The sequence below is a fragment of the Haliotis rufescens genome, unplaced genomic scaffold (genome assembly GCF_023055435.1).
Source record: "Haliotis rufescens isolate VD_foot unplaced genomic scaffold, xgHalRufe1.0.p SCAF_8, whole genome shotgun sequence".
NCBI lineage: Eukaryota > Metazoa > Mollusca > Gastropoda > Lepetellida > Haliotidae > Haliotis > Haliotis rufescens.
This window is the reverse complement of record NW_025964372.1, coordinates 8,397,678-8,421,321: the sequence shown is the minus strand read 5'-3', so window position 1 is coordinate 8,421,321 and position 23,644 is coordinate 8,397,678. Positions and strand designations below refer to the sequence as shown.

The following is a 23,644-nucleotide window of genomic DNA, read 5'->3' as shown; positions in this document are numbered from 1 at the left end:
AGGTTCTCATTTAATGTAATTATTTCAGATATTCGGCAAAAAGTGGTTTTACATCCATGTCAAGTTTCTTTTTTTGAAGAGTATATATATATGTGTGTGTGTGTGTGTGTGTGTGTGTGTGTGTGTGTGTGTGTGTGTGTGTGTGCGCGTGCGTCTGTGTGTGTGTCTGTGAGTGCGTGTCTGTGTGTGTGCGCGCGCGTGCGTGCCTTCCCGTTTTGTCAACCTTCTTAACAAAACGCCTCCCCGTTCTAAAATATCTGGATCCATCCCTGAACAGGATTTATGTATCTGAATAGTTATGTATCTATATTCAGAGGTTCAGGACAATTTGAAAACATTTAGGCAAATGCCATCTGAAGTTTACTGAAAAAATGTGTGAAATGTTGGGCTTCCTCGTCGATAACATCCATGCAAAATATTGGGGGTAAGACGTTTAGGCAAGGAGTAGGCATTCCCAGAAGTATTTGTACCTCAATTCAAGGCAAGTACAAGTGTAGTACATCTTTGTTCTTTTCCTTCAGTAGAAATGTGTACAGAGTGTGTAATGATTTCCGTTATGGGAAACGTGTAATGCAAATATAAAAACATTGTGCAAAAGACTCATGTTGTATGAGTGAGTGAGTATGGTTTTACGCCGCATAAAGCAATATTCCAGCAATAGGACGCCAGGGGACACCAGAAATGGTCTTCACGCGTCTCCATGTGGTGAATATAACCCGGGCATTCAGCGTGAAGAGCTGCACAATGATACACAATTGAACTGTGGCGTGGTGTCCTTGCCATTTTGTTTATTATCGCATAATTATATTTATATATTTGGACACAATATCGGAGTCTTTAATAACTGGCGTGGGCCATGATCATTTAAGTACTCCAACAGATTGTTTTTAACTCATGTTATTAACGATTTATTTGTATCATAGGGCGTCCTAAAATAGCTTGGATATTACTGACTGTGGTAAAAAACTCGCTCGCTCGCTCGTTCTTGTACAGAGAAACAACACAGTATGTTTATCATTCAAATGATTTATTGAGCATGTCTTCCATCTCCTAGAAAAGGACCCATGCCTCTGTAACAAACAACACTATGTATTAGATGCAGTTGAAAGAAGTTTGACTTCAATTTACAAATGTGGCATTGGTTATACATGCATTCAAACAATCAAAATTTATCTTGCAATGCTGTTGGACATTAATCTGAAGGTAACTACAATTATGACTTTTGGTTAGATATAATTCCACTATTATTAGCCAAAAGAATAAGAAAGGTAATAGAACCCCTACTACAACCAAGAACCTGTCTATGTGTAGAGGTTTAGTTAGCGCGACAATTTCGTTATGCTCTTTGAAGGAAAAGACAATCGAATGTGGGGATGTTTGGGGTTATCTAGTGACACAACAGTGCGTCAATGAATGCGAGCACATGTGCATGGTATGAAAGTAATTATACTGTGTGGTCGTGAGGTTGGGAAAGCATACTTTTGAAATCCATCGGAATATTAAGGTCATATAAAGGCCATAGACAAAACACAAAGTTGACTTTTCACCTGTAATTTCCATATGTTCTCAACGATCTAAAAGTGCAGGCAACAGACATCTGATGGGTTTTAGCATATGCTGTTTATGTTAATTGCTCAACAATATTTACTAACATTTAAACTACATAATATTCTTCATTTGAACTCAAGTTCTAACTTGCCTTGCCCCGTGGCCGATCTCAAGGATTTGCTCGATCTAAACTGAAGTAGTGTAGGAATTGCGAAATCTCAACGAATGTAGTGTAAGAGTTGCCCGATCTGAACTAAGGTTTTTTAAGAGTTGCCAGATAATTTGATAAAGTAGATAACGACATTACTAAGGTCATTATTGTCATCGATAAATGAGAACCATATTAATGCTGCCTGATAATTGTGGTTGTGCTCCTACCTAATTCTGAATTTCGTGAGGGATGAAAGTGAAGTCTATCTTGAAACCTTCTCCATTTACGGATCCATCACTTGTGAAGACGAACTGGAAATGACCATCAGTACCTAGAACAAGATATATACCCATTAGAAAGGGCAAATGGTGGAATCGGTGTTATAGAAAGAAGAATTGCAAACAATGTGCACTGGTAAGAAAAGAGAACAGTACACACGCGAGAATCACAGACCCCCATTAGAACAACACATGCCAATTGCCCTAACTTCTTCAGGTATTGGACAGGGAAATAGTGTGTAGAGAGTATGTTGAACCCAATCGTTAAACACATGCCACAGGTGGAAATAGAGGAAATTCCACTCGTATGTGTGCTACTCACTGTACGTCTTCTCTTGGATGTTTGTTCCACACAGCTTGTCTCCTTCCATCTCAACAGCGTCGTATCGGCAGCTTCTGCCTGACTCAACGTCAAACAATGGGAAGGTGAAGACTAGGTCACCAGGAGTGGGGGTGTTGATGGTGTAGGTGCAGTACATGTTGCTCTCGTAATCACCAGGCTCTGACTCAAAGGTTCCGGATGTGGCGTTTATAGTTGCATTGCAGTAGACTGAAACAGGTGCGATTCATCAATGATAAACGGCAGTAAGAGGAAAAAAATAATATTAATTTGCAATCGAACATCTTAGTAAATAATACAAATACTCAACTGAGATAATGTAGACGAAGAACTGTAGATAATGGACACGTGAAACTGAGATAATGGACACGTGGAACTAAGATAATGGACACGTGAAACTGAGATAATGAACACGTGGAACTAAGATAATGGATACGTGAAACTGAGATAATGGACACGTGGAACTAAGATAATGGACACGTAAAACTGAGATAATGGACACGTGAAACTGAGATAATGGACACATGAAACTGAGAAAATGGACACGTGAAACTGAGAAATTGGACACGTGAAACTGAGATAATGGACATGCTTTTACGTACCAAGTTCAGTGACATAATTGAAGGAGAAACCGGTACGCACAACACTTCTGTCACTGGTAAATGTCATGTCAACTGTCGGCCCAGTGTCTACAAAAAGGCAAACATTATCCAAATTACTGTTTTTATTCGTACCAATACGTTACGTTCTTAGTCTCTCTAAAAGCTCGGTACTAAATAACAAGTTCGTCGTAGAATAGTTAAAGATATACAAAGTTTATTTAATCATGTGAACTGCAGGATGAACGTTATAAATCTTTGCCGTCCCAGCTGTTATCAGGAATTAGTATCAGTGCTGCTGCAGACACCAATAGCGAAGCTTTTGTTTGTGTTTATAACCATGGGTGTTTTGCGTTCTTACATTGTCTGATAAAGGACTCCTTTGCTCCACACAGCTTCTCGGTGCCGTCATCACTTGTTACTGTTAAACTGTCATAGTGGCAAGCAGTATCTTCCTCGATGTCAAAACGGGTGAAGTTGACAGTGGTGATGTGAGGGGTGGGAGGAGAGCGGAGAGTGATGTCACAGTGTTGGTTGTTTTTGTAATGATCGTTAGAATCAGTGGCTAAGGTATAGGTGCCCTCAAGATCTTCACTATCGAAGTTGCAGTCTGGAATTACAGTACAAGTTGATATACCTTTATAGACCAGACAATCCAGTGATTGACATCATGAACGTCGATCTAAGCAATTGGGAAAAGATAACATGCACCAACCAAGTCAGCGAGCATGACAACCCGATCCCAATTAGGCACCTCATATGAGAAGCATAGTCGCCTCTTCATGGGCCAGTTGGTTTAAGCAACATATCACATGAATAACAAAGACCATATCACTTCGGGCTTTCGTCCCAACTCAAGCGGACTCGCCTTGGAATAACTGGAATACTGTTTAAAGCAGTGTCAAACCCAACTCACTCTCTAATGTAAATAGAAGTCCCTCGTATTTTTCACTGATTGTCGACATGAAATAAACATTATAATTGGAGGTCCATTAATGTTTTTAGGTTGGGTTATGGCAATGCTCCGAAATGTTATCATGTTTGGTGGAACGAATGTGACCTCGGTAACACACTACATTGGTTTTGTTTTCCTTAGGATGTACCTGATCTGTGAGTAAATAATTACTACATTCCTATTTGCTGAGATAAAACAATTATATTTTTGGTCAAAGTCGTATAAAGATGGTACTTGTTGCCATCCTGCTTGGCGTGTAAGGTGTAAGGAGATGAAACAGAGACTGTCGGCTCTGAGTCTTTATACTGTGTCTGAGTGGGGTAACCATGTTCAGCTTCGGTTTCTTGTTTCAGTGTGCTCAGTCCTAGCCTCCTAGATATATATGTTCGTGATACACAGAGTAATATATCGATACTTACGCTCTTCAATATTGAACAAAGCCACAAAGCCCTTTCCGGTAACACTGCTATCACTTCTGAAGCGGATGACGGCTGCTCCACCTTGTACCGACACTGAAGGAGAGACATCATAACCTTAGATTTAAAACACAATATCAAGCTGTGTTAAAGAAAATGAGTCTTCATTAAGAGTAGAGAGTTTTCATGGCATCCTAGAAATTATTTGTATTTTTTGCAGTTGTGTTGATGCTCTTATCTTGGTTTCAAAGTCTTAAGGTTCGCCACTACAACAAGCAAATGTTTCGAATACTGACAGTTGTTCATGGACACTTACCTCTCGTTGCGTTGGGCAAATCACTACCACAGTATTTATCATCCCCAACCTGGACGTAGTCGTAGCGGCAGTTGCTCGAAGACTCTGTGTCGAGGGCGATGAAATTAATGTCCAGATAAAAAGGGGTATTGCGAGTGAACTCGTACGAGCAGTCCATGTTGTTGGTGTAGTCACTGCCGGTACCGGGTAGACTTTGGATAACGCCCGCCGTGACGTTGGTGTTGATGTATCTACAGTCGCCATTACTCAAGGAAGGAACACCTCCTGATTGATACAAATGGTAACACATTGTTATTGCCATTGTAATTTGATCAGTAGATTCCTTTATTGTTCGTATCCTCTTTGAAAATATCTCAAAACCATCCCCATCTTTCTAAACCCTATACTTGATCATGTGTTAGCGGAAGCCATATTGTTCCTATTTGGTTTGTTTCCTATTTGGCAACTGAAGTAACAAAAGTACCTGTGGATAGTTACGTGTGTAGCCTGAAGATGCATTGGCTTCAATGTCACAGAAGGATATTAACCATATTCGATGTAGCGTTAAGAACCAGTACACATGAATTTTGCTTACTTGGCTGGATGGTGTAGGTGGCACTGTACCCTGCTCCTGTCTGACTGGAGTCAGAAGAAAATGTCACAGTGACGTTACCTCCATCTGACGTGTCTGAAAAAGCAGCGTATTACTGCATTGAGTACAACTGAGATTGCAATTTAAAAAGGTATCTATAACACCTTTAAAACTACTCTTTTCAATTAATATATATTACTTCCTTATGTTAAAGATTTATAGGGTTCTATCAAGCTTCAAATCTACGCACGTCAAATTCATTTTTCCCTGCGTTCGTTTTGTTATTCTTGTGTCGCAGATTAGCAACTCTGCATCTTCCGAAAGTTTCATTACACAGGTGACATACGCAAATTCATGTTTGTGTCATAGATGAGCCTGGCCCACCCACCGGCCTCACCAAACAAGTTGCTTAGTTACATCACTAGCATTGTTGATGAAACACATACGATGTTCCGAGAGTTAACTATTCTCAAACTGGTTTATAAATGCTATTGCTAGCACCTTGTTATTGACTTTCTTCGTACTTCTGAGATGGACAATTCTTAATCTGACTCCGATATGTAACTTGTATCATAGACTAACGCATTTCTTATTACATCGATGTACTAGAGGTGAGATGTAAAATGTGACATATATGTGAGACTGACACTCCACTGTTCTGTTGTCCCAGTTTGATCCACATCCCTTCTGGCTGTAGCCATCGCCCATATCAACCTCCAGGTAGTCGTATCTACAGGTGGATGAGTCCTCGAGGTCAAACGTTGTGAAGCTGAGGACCAAGGTGTATGGTACACTGGGGCCTGTGATGACAGTGACACACTGCACGTTGTTGGCGTAGCTGCCATTGCCGGGGCTTGACAGGGTGCCAACATCTGATGTCAGGACTTGGGTGCAGGTATCTGTCGTGATGGGATGTTAGAAGGGAATTGTTATATGTGTAGTATATCAATTACAATGCATACACTTTATGTATGTACATTGACAACTTACTTTAAATTACATTACGGAAATACTCATCTGAATGGTCCGTAATTTCGAAATCGGATTGGACGTAGTGTATACATTTCCCACATATTACACGTGCATACAGTTCTGAATTAATATATCTAATCCCTACAATGTTCCAGGTTCTAAACGATCATGTGCGCAATAAAAAAATACTGTCATAACGACTATCTAATTTGACAACTACAAGTTGTACTCACTGTCCTCGGTGTCGGGGAGACTTGTAGTGTTCACGGTTGTATTCACTGCCCAACACACACAAGTATGACCCACATGAACAAAAGCGATAAGTACACCCGATTAAATAGTTAAGTTTAATGAATACTTGGCAGTATTACTTCACAGCGTATTGTCTGATTATATTTCTCTGTTATAACAGCTTCAGTGATTAAGAATGCTAAATTCACAGCAACACTAAATAAGTTGGTCAAGATGGTTCTAACTTTGGTATCTTCCAATTAATTACATAGTGCACTAGAGTACCTGCTAGCGTTGTTGCTTCTGTGTAATTATATGACATCGTTGAGTTAACGATAATGTCCACTGGATATGGTGTTGTCTCAACAGATTCAACCTCTCGAACTGCAAAGCGTGACAAACAGCATGTTAATACGTGATCAGTAACAACATACGAATAATCAAAGCAATTTCACAAGAGCTATTCCGATTAAGAATGCCAAATTCATAGCAACACTAAATACGTTGGTCAAGATGGTTCTAATTTTGCCATAAATCCTTCCATTGGTATCTTCCAATTAATTACACAGTACACTAAGAGTACCTGGTAGCGTTGTTGCTTCTGTGAAATTAGTTGACATCGTTGAGTTAATGATAATGTCCACTGGATATGGTGTTGTCTCAACAGATTCAACCTCTCGAACTGCAAAGTGTGACAAATAACAAGTTAATATGTGAAATAACTACATACATGTACGTACAATCTCAGTTGTTACATATATACATACGGATCCTGGATATACGTTATTGTCAACCCCATGACCCAGCTATATCCGTACTTTGTGTGTTTGTTTGACTCTAGTGGAGTGGGTCAGGTGTATACCTGGATTCATGGAATACGTGGCCTGGATACCCCGTCCTGTCACTGATCCATCAGAGTGGAAGCAAACATTGAAACGACCGTCGTGGAATTCAACTGTAGGTACAAAAACACAACATCATATGTAAGTAGACACCAACACAGACATGCTGTATGCGCGACTTGGAAGCTATATCAAACTTTACTTACATCGTGGACAACCATTTTCTTGTAAACCAGATATCATACAGATATCAACGTCTTTGTGAAATATGCAGAAGTCTTCAGGGAGCAAATATGTGGAGTAGTCTAGGCGCTAGATCAGTGTGTGAAACATGGCCATTGAGGTCAGGATAAAGGTAGACATGTACAGCATCAGTTTATACTACAAATCATATTGTGACGTAACGCGACGACAATATCTTATTGAACTGTGAATTTGTGTGTAATCGACTTGAAATGGAGCTGCATTTGCTTGAGTTCATGGCAATATGGATGCTATTCGTATATTAACATATCCGAGTAAAACATAAAAACCTTTCCTTGATAATTCCTCTTCCTGTCAAAAGTGTAGTATGTATTAAACGGCTGCATCTGATGAACATCTAACTTAATCATATTTTGCAGAAACTATTACGATTGTGGTGTCTCATACATGAAGAACGCACTTAGCTGCTTTAAGGAACCTCTTTATTCAATCAGATAAAAAAAAATTGTCGTCAACTATGAATGATATTCGTATGACAACATATCCGAGTAATGATTAACATACAAACCTGTCCAGGATACTCCCTCTCACTATCAGAAGTGTACTATGTTTTAACGACAGCATCTGATGAACATCTAACCGAATTTCTATCGTGTTTTGCAGAAACTATTACGATTGTGGTGTCTCATACACGAAGCACTCACTTAGCGCCTTTCAGAAACTTCTGTATTCAACCAGATAAAAAAACTCACACTCTCTCTGGGTCCCCGCATCTACAGTGCCACACTCCCTCAGTTTTGTGTTAACGTCATCAAACTCAATGTAGTCAAACACGCAGCTGGTGGCCTCCTCGATGTCAAACACGTTGAAGACGAAGGTGATAATGCCCGACCCGGTGAAGCTTGGGTGAAGGGAGTAACAGACGTCCTGACTGTTTTCGTAGTTGCCGTCAGCGTTGACACTGATGCTGCCATGGTTGCCATAGTAGCTAATATTGCCTGGACAAGAAGCATATGTATTGGGAAATATCCATAATATCTAGTTAAAAGCTCCCCGGTACATCCTGTAGAGTGAATAATCATAAGGTGGCGGAAACAAGACCGCTTTATCAACAGGTCACATCATCATGAAGAAAACTCTCTTATACCCGTCAGTGACCGATGAAGGCGTGATTATGTATTCAGTTTCAGAATGGTAAGACATCGTTTATTTTAGTTGTTTTAAGGCCACACTCAGATATATTCCAGCAGTATACATAATTGAGTCTTGGCTGGATTACGATCGGATACCAGGACATGCAATCACAGGGACTGATCACCTCATCCACTGAGTCGCCTCGTACGACAAGCCTCGTATTTCAACACGGAATCCCCATAGGAGATTCTTTTATATAGTGATGTCTGATAAACTGGTTTTGATTTATCATTACGTACCTGAAGTTACGACTGGTTCGTCTGGATACTCAGGGTAGGCTGTGGCATAGTCAGGGTGCGCGGTGGCACAGTCATGGTAGGCTGTGGCGTAGTCAGGGTAGGCTGTTGCGTAGTCAGGGTAGGCTGTGGGATAGTGAGGGTAGGCTGTGGCGTAGTCAGGGTAGGCTGTGGCGTAATAAGGGTAGGCTGTGGCGTAGTTAGGGTAGGCTGTGGCGTAGTCAGGGTAGGCTGTGGCGTAGTCAGGATAGGCTGTGGCGTAGTCAGGGTAGGCTGTGGCATCATCAGGGTAGGCTGTGGCGTAGTCAGGATAGGCTGTGGCGTAGTCAGGGTAGGCTGTGGCGTAGTCAGGGTAGGCTGTGGCGTAATAAGGGTAGGCTGTGGCGTAGTCAGGGTAGGCTGTGGCATAGACAGGGTAGGCTGTGGCGTAATCAGGGTAGGCTGGCGCGTAATAAGGGTAGTCTGTGGCGTAGTTAGGGTAGGCTGTGGTGTAGTCATGGTAGGATGTGGCATAGGCAGGGTAGGCTGTGGTGTAGTCAGGGTAGGCTGTGATGTAGTCAGGGTAGGCTGTGGTGTATTCTGGGTAAGCTGTAGCATAGGCAGGGTAGTCTGTGGCGTAGTCAGGGTAGGCTGTTGCATCATCAGAGTAGGCTGTGGCATAGTCAGAGTAGGCTGTGGCATAGTCAGGGTAGGCTGTGGCGTAATAAGGGTAGGCTGTGGCGTAGTTAGGGTAGGCTGTGGTGTAGTCAGGGTAGGCTGTGGTGTATTCTGGGTAAGCTGTGGCATAGTCAGGGTAGGCTGTGCCGTAGGAAGGGTAGGATGTTGTGTCGGCGTTCACTGCAATATAACGTGAAACTTGTTTTGTTATGCAAGTAAAGTACAGTAAACTACGTTTATAACGAACACGCTTATAACGAACTGACGGATATAACGAACTTACTCTTTTGTCCCGACTATTTGCTGTTGTTATGCTGTATATATGCTTATAACGAACTACGGTTATAACGAACTAAAATTAGAGGTCCCTTTGAGTTCGTTATAACCGTAGTTTACTGTATCATCATAATTAACGTAAATAACTGAAACAAACTGAAGTACCAAAATAACTTAAAACAACATATCATTGTTGAAACCAAGAATAATGAAACCAATTTGGTACAATAGTCATTCGCCTCATTGACGTCTGCAGCTTTCTTTACAGAATAGCAAAAAGACAATGTGTCAAATATTAGTAAGTCTACTACAGGGGACAAATTCTACTCACCTGTGTCTATGCTGTAGGTTCCACTGACCCCTTGGCCAGTGACGGAGCCGTCGCTGCTAAAACACACTTGGAACTGACTTTCTGTGACCGTGACTGAAATATTCAACTTCTGCCATGAGCACAGTGACAGCGTTGTAACGTTTAACAATAAAGGCAAGATAAGAAGAGAAAACAGCGAACTAACTCAGGTCAACATTGAACTGTCGAATTGCAGGTCAGTTTCCTGTTAACTTAAAGATTGGAAGAATGAATTCATCGGAGTGTAAAGAATGAATGAAAAGAACAATTGTTTTGTGATAAATTCAGCATCTGTTCGTGATTATTAATAAAACAAATTCGGAATCTGGAATTGTTGTTCTTTTTGGCAATTATCATTACTTTCATAATTCACACTTTCGTGTTCAACACATTGTTTGGTCCATCGCCTACAGACCGACATGTCTGCAAGATGGGCTTCCTTGGAACTCCGACTGTGTTATTGGGAGCATTAGAATATCTGTTTCCTCGTTTGTGCATTGTATTTGATGAAGGGGATCAACGGAATGGAAGCCAAACGGACACAAAGCAGGTAATACTATGATGCACTTATACCTGGATTACCAACTTGTTCATGAGGTAAGGTATCAGTGTAACACTACCTACTATCCGCATAGAAACGTTTACATACAAAGCCTGTCTGCCTAACATTTTCCACTGTTAGGACTACTATCATATCTGCACATATGAACATTATTGAACATAGTACTCACATGTCCTTGAGAAGTCCGTCTTCTCTCCGCACTCTTTCACAGGCCCATCGTCCGTGTCGAAGGTGAGGGCATCATATCTACAACCAGAGCTACTTTCCACGTCAAACGTATCAAAGCGGAAAGTGATTGTCCATGGCCCTTGAACGTCAGGCACGATGTCCCAGCAGCAGTTCTCGTTGTTGCCGTACTCGCCGCCAATGTTGGTGGAAAATGTGCCTCTGTTGTCATACCTTTGTCCTCCATCACAACCTGTTTTAACCTTACAAACTAATGATCGACAACTTAAAAACACATGTTATCGGTCTAATCCAGGTTAACAGCATGTTGCCATGTTTCAATGTTATGTTGTTTAATTTGCTGTAATAGAATGGTTTAGATGATACTATTAAGATCTTAAGCACTATTTCGAAATGACATATATCTTATTCATTTGGAGCACTTTGGCCCCAAATAGCCACAAAGAAATGGGTGCGTGTGTTTGGCGGTTGAGGTGATGAGGCTTTCAATAATAAACTTCAATATGTTTTAATGTAAAGATAAGTTACACGCACGCAAGTCTGAAAACAGATTGCAGTTCTTTAGTAAATACTGGTACTTACCGGACGTCTGTCGTTTCTCACGTGATTGAACGTTCTGTGGCAATAAACAGATAATGATGTGTTTAATCACATAATCTTTCCTATCAACCATAGTTTCCTAATGATTATACAAACATTCCCAGTCTCAACAACGGCTTGGCCTACACGCTACAATTGTGTAACAAACATATTTATTAATGTTCTTATACACACCTACCGATTCAAATTGAGAAAGTATAAGAATTGTTGTAACTCTTTTTGATAAGAACAAGAGCAGTAACTGTCATGACAAACATTTGGATTAAAAGCATGGGTACGACGAGATATGGTTATAGCGTATGTTTGACATATTTACTGCTGAGGAAAAGTATAATGAGTGGCGACTTCCATGGCTTTGTGGCTAAATTGCGCGAAAATGACACTTGATTCAAAATAAACATTTTCCCAAATGCCCTCACTGTATTAACCTACTTCACACCCGAAGGTGGCATAATACTTGTCATTCAAAAACATATTTCATTTTTTCAGAAACCTGGAACCAACTTTGTAAGACACGTCTCCGTGCGTGATGCGCCCTATCACCTGAACCTAATTCAAGGTATAAATACAAGCTGCCAGTCATCTATCAAAACAGATTCATAAAATAGTTCCGCTCTTTGCAAGTTTACTGTTCAGATTGTTCTAACAGTTTTCTCATCATGCCTATTTCTACATGTGTAAAATGCTATTCGAGGAAATATACTCACATTGAAAGCCCTGCCTTCAGTCTGAGCCAAAAGAAGGCTCACTACCAAAGTGAAGCAAATCATGCCTGGTACATACATGTTGCATGTGTTGAATACTGCGAAATGTAGCTGCATTTATACATATTCACAGGACAATCACCCGTTGAATGCCCCCATTATACACAAAAATGTTCGTCAATAGAACATGACGAAACTGTACAACATAAGGCACATTTGCTTGAACATCTGCACCTACTAGATGGTTCACCTTGGACCTTCTAGCTTCGATATCCACACTGATGGGCAGGTGACCTGAAATATGGAACATGATTACATGGAGTGTTGACTCAGCTATATCAGTCACAGGCACACCAATGAGGACGTGGCTAGAATTGTTTTATTTTTGTCATTTTTTGTCCACCTGTGCGTTTCCTTGTTGGAACAATACAGGAATATGGCAAGGAGAAAAATAGTAATTTCTGTCTACATCCAACATATTATTTATAAAATGTCATCTTTCCTTTGGGATTACAAAGATTAAACTTTAATGTTTATTGTGTTTAAACTTGTTTTGTACTGAAATTAGTGTACGATACATTAACAGGAATATATCTGTTTGCATGGTGTGTGAAAGAAGAGCATCAAAGACATGGGCCAATTCCTTCATAATACATGTACATGTACCAATACAAATACCTTGTCATTTTGTTTCGTTCGAGAATTCTTTTGATTAATCAAAAAGGTTTACCAACAGAAGTGATAGGATATGTATAGCAATATGTGTTTGAAACATCTAGTCGTTTATTTTGTATATATTATGCTTCAGTGACACCCGTTATGAAACTGAAGCAACAATCCCAGGTAGAAATTTGTATTCAGGATTGGGAAATCGGCATTTATTATTTAAAACATATATTACACGACCTATTCATTAATTAATTAGGTAGTAAATACAAGATATGTCGCTTTAGGTTCTGTGTGGTAAAATGGGGATATCAAAAGGTCAAGGGCTGTTTAAGCTGAAGCATCAGCCGTTATGTTATCAACTTTTCCAATATGGCTAAACCAACAATAAAGGACGTTGCCATATTGGACAGTTGAAAGACATATATCTCAATAATATCTGAGATAAAAGGATGATTCGAAGAAACTATTTTTACTGCCCGTAGGTAAGAAAGAAAATAAAAGACGATTATGAAATGTTTTCTTTTAGACAGTTGTTAAATATTAGTGAGACGATATTCTTAATCTCAACAGCGAAAATAAAACTGTTCTCTGGGATTCTCGAGGAAATAATACTTTTGATCATATGACAGTATCACAAGACACAAGACAGATCTTTCAGTGAAAATTAAACACTACTAAAGAAACATATTTGATTCGTAAATGCATCGCCATCAACAACACACCAACAACAATAATAATAATGAAAAAAGTTTGCAATTTCAGGGTATTTGTCTGTGAGTTGAAATTTGCACTCAGCATTATTTCAGCCATACTGTGACAAGAACATTTTGTATTTGATATAATTTTAAGACAGTGTTAACGAATATCAGTCAAATCGCCAGTGTGTTATCACAGTAAGAAAATGTATAAATTAAAGGTCCTATATACTATAAGCCCCAATTGAACAAACACAAAACGTCAAGACCAGAGAATAACCAGTGTTGATTTTCTGCCGAAACAGATTTCATTGAGATGAAAGGTTAACTAACAGTGAAAATTATGTGAATGGATCACTGAAAATCGTTGATGACACTGCGTGTTGGTAAGCTAGGCCACCATACAAGGGACGTTCCGCACAGTGACGCAAATCATGCTTGACTGTCATTCTCTCATCACAAGGGATGCATATCGGAGGATCATCGCCTCTCTACAAATAAAAGTGTATATAACTGGAATGGCCAACACAACATCGCCGTAAAAGCAATAGATGCTTTAATGTAATGTAATATTTGATAATATATATTTGGGTGTCCCGCTCTTTTTGCATTACTTTTCTGGTGTAACTCTATGGGATGTAACCCGGGACACATAGCTAAATTTGTGCATTTTCTGCAGCATCAGCCATTATGTTTTTATTTTGTTCCTACGGGGAATCGAACACGGGGTTTTGGCGTGACGAGCGAAAACCTGAACCATCAGGCTACCCAACCTGTACCTACAATAATGTGACCATGAAGTGAGGCATGGTTGTCTGTATATTGTGTAGGTGTTTTTTTATAAGCTCTCAGTGCTGCAGGCGAACTCAATCGACAGGCTCATGGAAAAAGAATACCCCTAAACGAAACTCGCAATAACAGTTTAACGAGTAGGCTTTGTGTATCATTTAAGTTACGTGCGATATGCATAAATGCTCAGCTTGCAACATATCAAAACTTTCAGTAGTTTACTTACCTAAAAAAGGAAACATCGGCCAAATATCTCGGCACACAACTACCAAAAATGGCCACTGTTGACTTTTGGCACTTCACGTTGACAGGCATGCGGTCCGACATTTTTAATTTTTTTATCATTTTTAACAGTCGATCATAGTATTGTGATAACTGATTAAAAGAAAGGCTCAAGTTCCTTAATTTCTAAAAAATAGCAACTCTCGGTATAATTAATTCCAAACAAAAACAATCTGAATCGTAACATTATCGATTGGATCAATGGCGCTTGACAAACAACTCCACATGCATCATGATCCCATAATACTATTACAATCCTTTTTCTATATCTAAAAAAATTTTCTAGAAATATTTACATGGATGAAAAAATCTTTGTAGAAAAATATCTTATTTTTATCGAGTTTGCAAATGATTTTGCTTGATAAACTTACGGACATTGACAAGTTGTTGACAAGTGACACGTTTGGGCGTGGCCTAACTCGCGATTTGCTTAGTAGTTAACAAAAAAATGCAAATAATGAAATATATTGGAAGATACGCAAAATCTGAACTGATACTCATTCTAGTAAAGCCATTCATTAGCAAAATAATGTAGATTACGAAAAATAATCAAAATGTATCTATGATTGCTGAAACCGGAGGCGTGTACCACATGTCATAAATCGAGGCAAAATCGTGCATTTATTTTGATATTGTGTACATCACATCGACAGACCACAGTTTACAATTGTTCAATGTTCCTTTAGGAACATGCATGAGCGTCACTGTCACACACCTGAGCATGCTGCAACAAACCTGGAAAGTCCAGCCAGATTGATTACACATTATTTCATTGATGAGATCCAAGAAAAAAAACATACATAAGGTAGGACAATTCCATGTACTTTTCGCCAACGGAACAGAACTACAAGAATTGTCAATGTGCAAATATGTGCCCTGTTACTCTTTTCAAAAGATAACATTCTCTTATAAATATATTGCTACCACACCAGCTTAAGTGCCACCCTGGTTTTTGTGTACAGTTACATGAAATTAATATAATACATGAGATCATACTCATATTGAAATTATATTATAGAATTGTTTTCTTTGGAGATAAACCACCTAATACACAAGATACGAGTTTTGTATGTACATGTTGAGAATCGTATCTATTTATTTATTACTCATGGGTTACTAAAATTAAATGATAACATCAAATAGTTACTAAACATAATTGATGTTTAGGTGAAAGATAATAATTACGAAATCAATTACAGTGATAAGTAGCTATACAATATATAAAATATAAAAAAATATAAGTTAAAATGTTAAAAGCTGTAAATAAATATAAACAAATCTCTCATCAATACGCAATCGTGGCGGTCATTTTTTATGGAATAAATTTTAAAATGCGTGAAATTGTTCTAAAATCATGCCAGAATCCTTAAATGTATTATAAAAGCACAAATCATTGAGCTATCTCCAATTTAATGTGAAACTAACATTGAAAATATATTTGTATTATTCTCACTATATATACTTAACGTAGGTGCGTATATCAGCATCACGTGAAGGGTTTTTTTAAAAACATTTTCATTAGGCCCATCATCGCGCACCTATTGTGGAGTGGTGGTCATTGTCGATTGACGATATCTACAGACGTATTGCATGGGACACACTTATTATAGTGAAAACAAAATCATCAACGTGTACATCGTAGATACATTAATCATATTCGTTAATATTCAACGTAACATCGAATGGTGATGCTAAAATATCAACATAAGTTCAAATAAACGATACCGAGAAACTTGCATGTGGCATGTTGATTCATCGTCTACCGTTGCCGGGTCACGGGAGCATGCAAGGTCAAATGGAATAAATAATATGCCAATTTTATCGTCAAAGTCACATTGTAATTTCAGATTAGAGGTGAATATTCATACTATGTAGTGATTTGTGTTTATTCTGGATGTGACAGGCGAAATATTTCAATATTAACTGTATTTGTTTCGTAACGAAAGATTATCAGCAGACTACCCCTGTCTGTAACATCACATCCGGTGACCTTTGCACTCATTGAAATATTGCTGTCAGATTTCGCGGACTTTATTTCGGTTTTTTTCTCGTCATATTAAAAAGAAAATCACTTGACATTAGGATTGGTGAATATTTATGAGTCATTTATTGTTTCCTGCAAATTTTATAACGACATGAGGTTAGATTAACCCTAATACTCTTGGATCTGCAAGTGACATGATGACCTCATGAACATTTAGTTTTCATTCTGTTTGGATAATGAATTTACTGAAATGTTTCTAAATTTACCATCGCGCTGTTATTTGCCGATAAAACATTGGCTTTTTATTCGGTTAAAATTAAGATATCGGAGATGTGATTAGGTCACTAGCATGTTACATTTACCAACTTCAATAACGACTGTTTGAAATCGCCCAGCCTCTTTTTGGCACCTTCTGCTGAAACAATTCAGCTGGCTAAAGGTTAATCAGATTTTTTCAAAGTTACACTTTATTGTCAGACTGCTTGAAATGAATATTGCGAGTTGTAAGGAATTCTTGCAATGTGACTTTGAAACTGGTTGTGGTTGGAGTTATAGTTTCGAGTTCACGGATGTTATGGTAACTCGACTTATCCATCACTAGCACGCTTTTCAAACCATTCAAGGCATACCGTTGCTTCCATTTCTCTGTGGTAATCGCCCCCCGAACTCTTGGTCTCTGAGAGAAGTTCACAGACGACTACGTATCACCGAGTGGGATGTCAGTCACCATTCACTGGAATTGTGTATGGAGTATGTAAAGATTTCTGTAATGTGAAACATGTTATACAACTATATTCTATGTAAAGACTCTTGAGTGAGTATGGCTCTGGCGACAATCACTGCACACCTGAGGCGACGACTTACCGTTTGTGAAGATATTCGTCGAAAGCCAGGGATGCTTCTTGCAGTCACTGTTGCTGGCTGGAATCGATTTCGTAGGTGTGTTGTCCAGTTGTCCAGTTGTCTTGTCAATTATTGGTAACGCGTGGTCTGCCACTCCGCGGATGGTCTCTGACTGCATTCGTCTGTTGCCAACGTTGCCATAAACACCAAATGGTGTTTCTGAGGACGTTGAATTGTCTTGCAACATCACATTGACTCGATCCCGCTTCAAGCATACCAATGGCTCGCAGACGCTCATTTACGGACAGGCGTGGCATTTCGTATTATTGAATAATTAGGTAATTTTTTTTGTTTTTCTGAGTGGTTGTTGTCAGCACGATGCTAAACAATGCATATTGAATCCCGTATCTTAAGTTGCAGTCAACAGACATCTGATGGGAGATAACATATGAGGTTTTATGTCGATTGCTAAACAATATTTACTTACATTTAGACTACAAAATAGATAAGTCCATTTGACCTCGAGTTCCGAAGCCCGATCTTAACTGAAGTAGTGTAAGAGTTGCCCGATCTCAACTAACGAAGTGTAAGAAGTGCTCAATCTCAACTAACGTAGTGTGAGAGTTGCCCGATCTCAACTAACGAAGTGTAAGAAGTGCTCAATCTCAACTACCGTAGTGTAAGAGTTGCTAGATCACAGGTAACGTAGTGTAAGAATTACTCGATCTCAACTTACGTAGTGTAAGAGTTACCCGATAGCAACTAACGAAGTGTAAGAAGTGCTCAGTCTCAACTAACGTAGTGTAAGACTTGCTAGATCACAGGTAACGTAGTGTAAGATTTACTCGATCTCAACTTACGTAGTGTAAGAGTTACCCGATAGCAACTAACGTTGTGTAAGAGTTGCCCGATCTCAACTAACGATGTGTAAGAGCTGCCCGATAGCAACTAACGTTGTGTCAGAGCTGCCCGATAGCAACTAACGTTGTGTAAGAGTTGCCCGATATCAACTAACGTAGTGTAAGAGTTGCCCGATCTCAACTAACGATGTGTAAGAGCTGCCCGATAGCAACTAAATACCTATTAGAAACAAAAGGTGCAATAGGTGAAAGCAGAATTCGAATTGTAAACAATATTCACTGTTTGGTAACTGAACTGTGCCCCCGCGAGAATCACAGACCCTCGATAAGTTATGTTGTAGATAAAAACAATTTTATAGTGTATATGTTACAACACTCCGTATGTAAAATAATGGAAGGCGAATAACCCCTTGCGAAGGAAGTCTGGTACTGTGTACAGTATTAACAAACAGTCGTTTTAAGACAGAAAATGTCAGAAAAAAGGATGACTTCAAATCGCACTGTTTTATATTACGAAGCACTGTTACGTCACTCGACTTTTTGCCCTTATGGGTAATATGTGTGCTACTCACTTTACGTCTACTCTTGGATGTTCCTTCCATCTCACGAGCGTCGTATCAGCGTCTGCTGCTCGACTTAACGTCAAACGATGGGAAGGCGAAAACTATGTCACCAGGAGAGAGGGGTGTAGGTGCAGTATATATTGCTATCGTAGCCACAAGACATCGAGTCAGAGGTTCCGGGCGTGCCCTTTTATAGCTGCATTGCAGAAGACTGAAACAGGTACGATTCATCAAGTGATTCAGGGACGATTACAGCCCAGTAAAAATTATGTTTGATGATGAGTAGAAAGAGGATAAAAAAATATTTATTTGATATTGAGAAACTTAGAAAATAATACAAATGTGCAAATGAAATAACGCAAATATAAAACTGAGATATGCACACGTGAAACGGAGATAGTGGACACGTGAAACAGAATAGTAGAAACGTATAACTTCGATAATATACATGAATTTGCGTTCCAAGTTCAGTGACATAATTGAAGGAGAAACCGCTACGCACAACACTTCCGTCACTGGTAAACGTCATGTCAACTGTCGGCCTATTGTCTACAAACCAGTAATTCATATAGGTAATACAAGACAAACAGTCTCCAAGCTACTGTTTTACTCGCACGTATATGTCACTTTCAAATTCTCTATAAATGCTCGCTTCAGACCATCGTAGAATACTTATGAATATGTATGAAGTTATTATTGAATCATGTGAACTGCACATGTGGTGTAAGAAGATGAGTATGAATGAAACTTGTGCCGTCTCAGATGTTATTAGAAATTATTATATGTGCTACCGCAGCCACCAATACAGCACATCAGATAGGCTTTTGTTGGTGTTATAACTATGTTTTTTTAGTTCCAGGTGAATTAAAAAGGATACCATGGCTATCTAACATTGTCGGATAAAATACTCATTTGTTCCACACAGTTTCTGGATTCGTTACTATTAAACTGTCATAGTCGCAACCAGTATCGTCCTCGATGTCAAAACGGGTGAAGTTGACAGTGGTGATGTGAGGGTGGGGGGAGAGCGGAGAGTGACATCGAAATGTTGGTTGTTTTTGTAAAGATTCGTGTTTTTAAAAGCAGAGCTTAAGTGGCGTTTACCCCAACTTAATCACTCACTCATGTACATAAAATCATCTCTTATCACTTATTATCGACATGAACAAAACAGTATCAATTAAAGGTTATAGTTAGAATTATTGCCATGCTGGCATTAAACAAGGACTGGTCGGCTCGGAGTCAGTGTACTGTGTCTTAGTGGTATATCCATGTTAAACTGTGGTATTGTGTTTCAATGTCCTCAGTACTTGACTCCTAGATATGTATGTTCATGATACACAGAGGAATATATTGATACTAACGCACTTCAATATTGAACGGACCCACAAAACCCTTTCCAGTAACACTGCTGTCACTTCTGAAGCGGATGATGGCTGATCCACCTTGTGCCGACACTGAAGGAAAGACATCATAACCTTAGGGTTATTCCAAGTATCAAGCTATGTTAAAGTTAATGTACACAACTGTATTCCTTTTCTCAGCCCAAGAGTTACAGTTTCTTCATTGTATCCAAGAACTCATTTTGACTTGAATGTCTGTTTGCAGTTATGTTAGCTGTTGCTCTTATCAACAAGCAAATGTTTCGAATACTGACAGTTGTTCATGGGCACTTACTTCGCGTTGCGTTGGGCAAATCACTCCCACAGTATTTATCATCCCCCACCTGGGCGTAGTCTTGCTCGAAGCCTCTGTGTCAGTGAACAAAAAGTGAACAAAATCGCAAAATTATGTTTGTGTCATAGACGAACCTGGACCACCCAACGACCTCACTGAACACGTTGCTTAGTTACATACAATGTTTCGAAAGTAAGCTTAAGCTATTCTCAAACGGATTTACTAATTCATTGTTAGCACCATTTCAGTTTGCACTTTTGAGGTTGAAACTCGATTGATATGAAACTTGTATGTAAGATTGACACATTTACAATCAAACCAGTGTATCAGAAGTGAGATGTAAGATGTGCATACTAGTATCTATGAGACTGACACTCCACTGTGCTGTTGCCCCAGCTTGATCCACATTCCTTCTGGCTGTTTCCCTCGCCCATATCAACTTCCAGGTAGTCGTATCTACAGGTGGATGAGCCCTCGAGGTCAAACGTTGTGAAGCTGAGGACCAAGGTGTATGGTACACTGGGGCCTGTGATGACAGTGACGCACTGCACGTTGTTGGCGTAGCTGCCGTTGCCGGGGCTTGTCAGTGTGCCATCATTTGATGTCAGGACCTGGGTGCAAGTTACTATCGTGATCGGACGTTAGGAAGAAATTGGCATATGTGTAAACTTTCGATAACAATGTCTGCATATAAATATGGTGCACCTATAAATATATATTGACAACTTTCACTAAAATTCCATTACGAAAATACTCATTTAAATGTTCTGTTGGACGTAGGGTATATATTTCCCACATATTTCTACTTCATACAGGGATACCCATAAATAATATATGTAACCCCTACAATGCCCCATGTTCTAAACGATCGCGTGCACAATACAACCATCATTAACTTAAAGGATATCTTGTTTAACAACTTCAGTTTGTACTGACCCCGGTTTCAGGGATACCAACACACAAGTGTGTCCAACACACAAGTATAACACACATAGTCCACGGTGACGAGTACATTCGATTGAATAGCAACGTTTGATTTATGTGTAGTCATAATGCAATATTGATATGACAGAACAACATTTATTTCACAGCGCATGGTTAGATTTCATTTCGCGGGCATTTTCACAGCAATTTCACAAGAACAAAAATGATTTGAGAAAGCCAAGTTCACAGCAACACCAAGAAACTTGGTCAGGATGGTTCTAATTCTGCCACACGTTGGATATCCTTCGCTTGGTATCTTGCATTCAATTACACAGTACCTGGCAACGTTGTTGCTTTTGTGAAAATAGATGACATCGCTGAGTTGACGATATCGTCCACTGGATATGGTGTTCTCCCAAAAGATTCAACCTCTCGAACTGCAAAGCGTATCAAATAGCATGTTAATACGTGATAAGTAACAACATAAGTATAATCTCAGTTGTTACATATATACATACGGATCCTGGATGTACGTTGGCTATATCCGTACTTTGTGTGTTTGTTTGACTCTGGTGGAGTGTGTCAGGTATTTACCTGGATTCATGGAATACGTAGCCTGGACATCCTGTCCTGTCACTTATCCATCGGAGTGGAAGCAAACGTTGAAACGATCGTCGTGGAATTCAACTTGAGGTGCAGAAAGACAACTTCTTATGCAAGTACAAAAAACACAGACATGATGATTGCGCGACTTGGAAGCTATATTTAACTTTAAATACATCGGTGACAGTCACGTTTTAAAACTCTATATCAAACACATATCAGCGTCTTTGTGGAATAAGCAGAATTAGAAATGGATCAAACCAAGAGACCATCCCTTCACTGGTGCTTCGCCTGCCTCACTTTTTAGCAAAGATGTGGAGTAGTCAAGGCGCTAGATCAGTGTGTGAAACATGGCTATGGAGATCGGGATAGAGGTATACATGTACAGCATCAGTCTATACTACACACCCTAATGTGACGCAACGCAACATCTTGTTTAACTGTGATTTGTTTTAAGTCACCCTGAAGTGTAGCTATTTAGTCACGCACAGACCCGACCTGGATATCGGGATTGCTGGTAGTAGCATATTGGAGATAATCAGATGTAACGAAGTCGAAGTGTATACTGATACAGCTTACATACTCTGATATACTTTTATAGTTAGTCAGCAACGTTCCAGCTATATCGGGGGCAGGTGATAATCGAAATGAGATAATAAAGATGTGGTTGATATAACGAGGATTGTTTTGTCATAACGACGTCAAGACAAATAAAGATCCAAACAGTTTGGGGAGGATCTGAGGATAAGGAAAGGCCACCATCACTTTGCACTTATTGACCCGAGGCACGGCAATCTGATTGGAAAATGAACGAATGACGTCACGCTAAAAATAGACATGACCAGTGAGGCACAGGACCTTACAAGTGATGGTGCAATAACCGGGAATTCCCGCGCTAAATATAGACCAATGGTTATACATTCAAACATGGCCTTATCAGGGTTATAGCGAAAACGGCACCTCAGCAAAACGTCACCGGGCGAAAACGGCACTGATTGGCGAAAACGGCACCTCGACTCGAGCGAAAACGGCACCTCGACTCGAGCGAAAACGGCACCTTATTTTTTTGTTTTACCTTGGTCAAATAAATGATATTAAACTTACATTGTAACTTGCAAGCGCCAACGACCTAACTAAGGCAGGCAAACAAATAACCTTCTTGTGGATACCCGCCCACGTAGGAATATACGGTAATGAAAACGCCGATAAAGCAGCTAAACTATCCCTCATAATCCAAGAAATAAGCTTAAACTTACCCATCTCAAAATCAGAAATTAAAAGTGTAAACAAGCAAAAAATCACAAAAAATGGCATAACCTATATCTAAACTCAAATAGCCAAATCAAAAAAGTGTTCAGCAAACCACTAACCAAACCAAAAATTCTCCATCCATCCAAAAAAATCGACAGAGTAATCACTAAACTCCAAACAGGACACACCAACCTAAATAACCACCTAATGTTTTTAAAAAAACACACTACAGGTAACTGCCCACACTGCAAACAACCAGAAACCCCAGAACACGCACTCATCCACTGCACACACTACCTAACACATCGAACCGCATT

General features: G+C 39.4%; 2 protein-coding genes across 2 annotated transcripts; both read right to left on the bottom strand.

Moving 5' to 3' along the window:
• Window positions 1-1,010: 1,010 nt before the first annotated feature.
• Window positions 1,011-12,293, bottom strand: LOC124119814 (cubilin-like). The gene is made up of 19 exons (XM_048388958.1): window positions 12,191-12,293; window positions 11,466-11,499; window positions 10,867-11,115; window positions 10,118-10,210; window positions 8,857-9,690; window positions 8,176-8,421; window positions 7,240-7,332; window positions 6,961-7,059; window positions 6,663-6,761; window positions 6,380-6,424; window positions 5,822-6,073; window positions 5,178-5,270; window positions 4,604-4,867; window positions 4,291-4,383; window positions 3,278-3,526; window positions 2,920-3,006; window positions 2,300-2,527; window positions 1,927-2,030; window positions 1,011-1,070 (listed from the first exon to the last, which is right to left on the bottom strand). Exons 1-18 carry the CDS (start codon window positions 12,266-12,268, stop codon window positions 1,927-1,929), a joined length of 3,240 nt encoding a protein of 1,079 aa, XP_048244915.1. The 5' UTR covers window positions 12,269-12,293; the 3' UTR covers window positions 1,011-1,070.
• A 7,938-nt stretch (window positions 12,294-20,231) lies between these two features.
• On the bottom strand, window positions 20,232-23,336 carry LOC125376886 (tolloid-like protein 2). The gene is made up of 4 exons (XM_048389291.1): window positions 23,333-23,336; window positions 21,812-21,910; window positions 20,923-21,174; window positions 20,232-20,329 (listed from the first exon to the last, which is right to left on the bottom strand). The coding sequence occupies exons 1-4, from the start codon at window positions 23,334-23,336 to the stop codon at window positions 20,232-20,234; spliced, it is 453 nt and encodes a 150-aa protein (XP_048245248.1).
• Window positions 23,337-23,644: the final 308 nt, after the last annotated feature.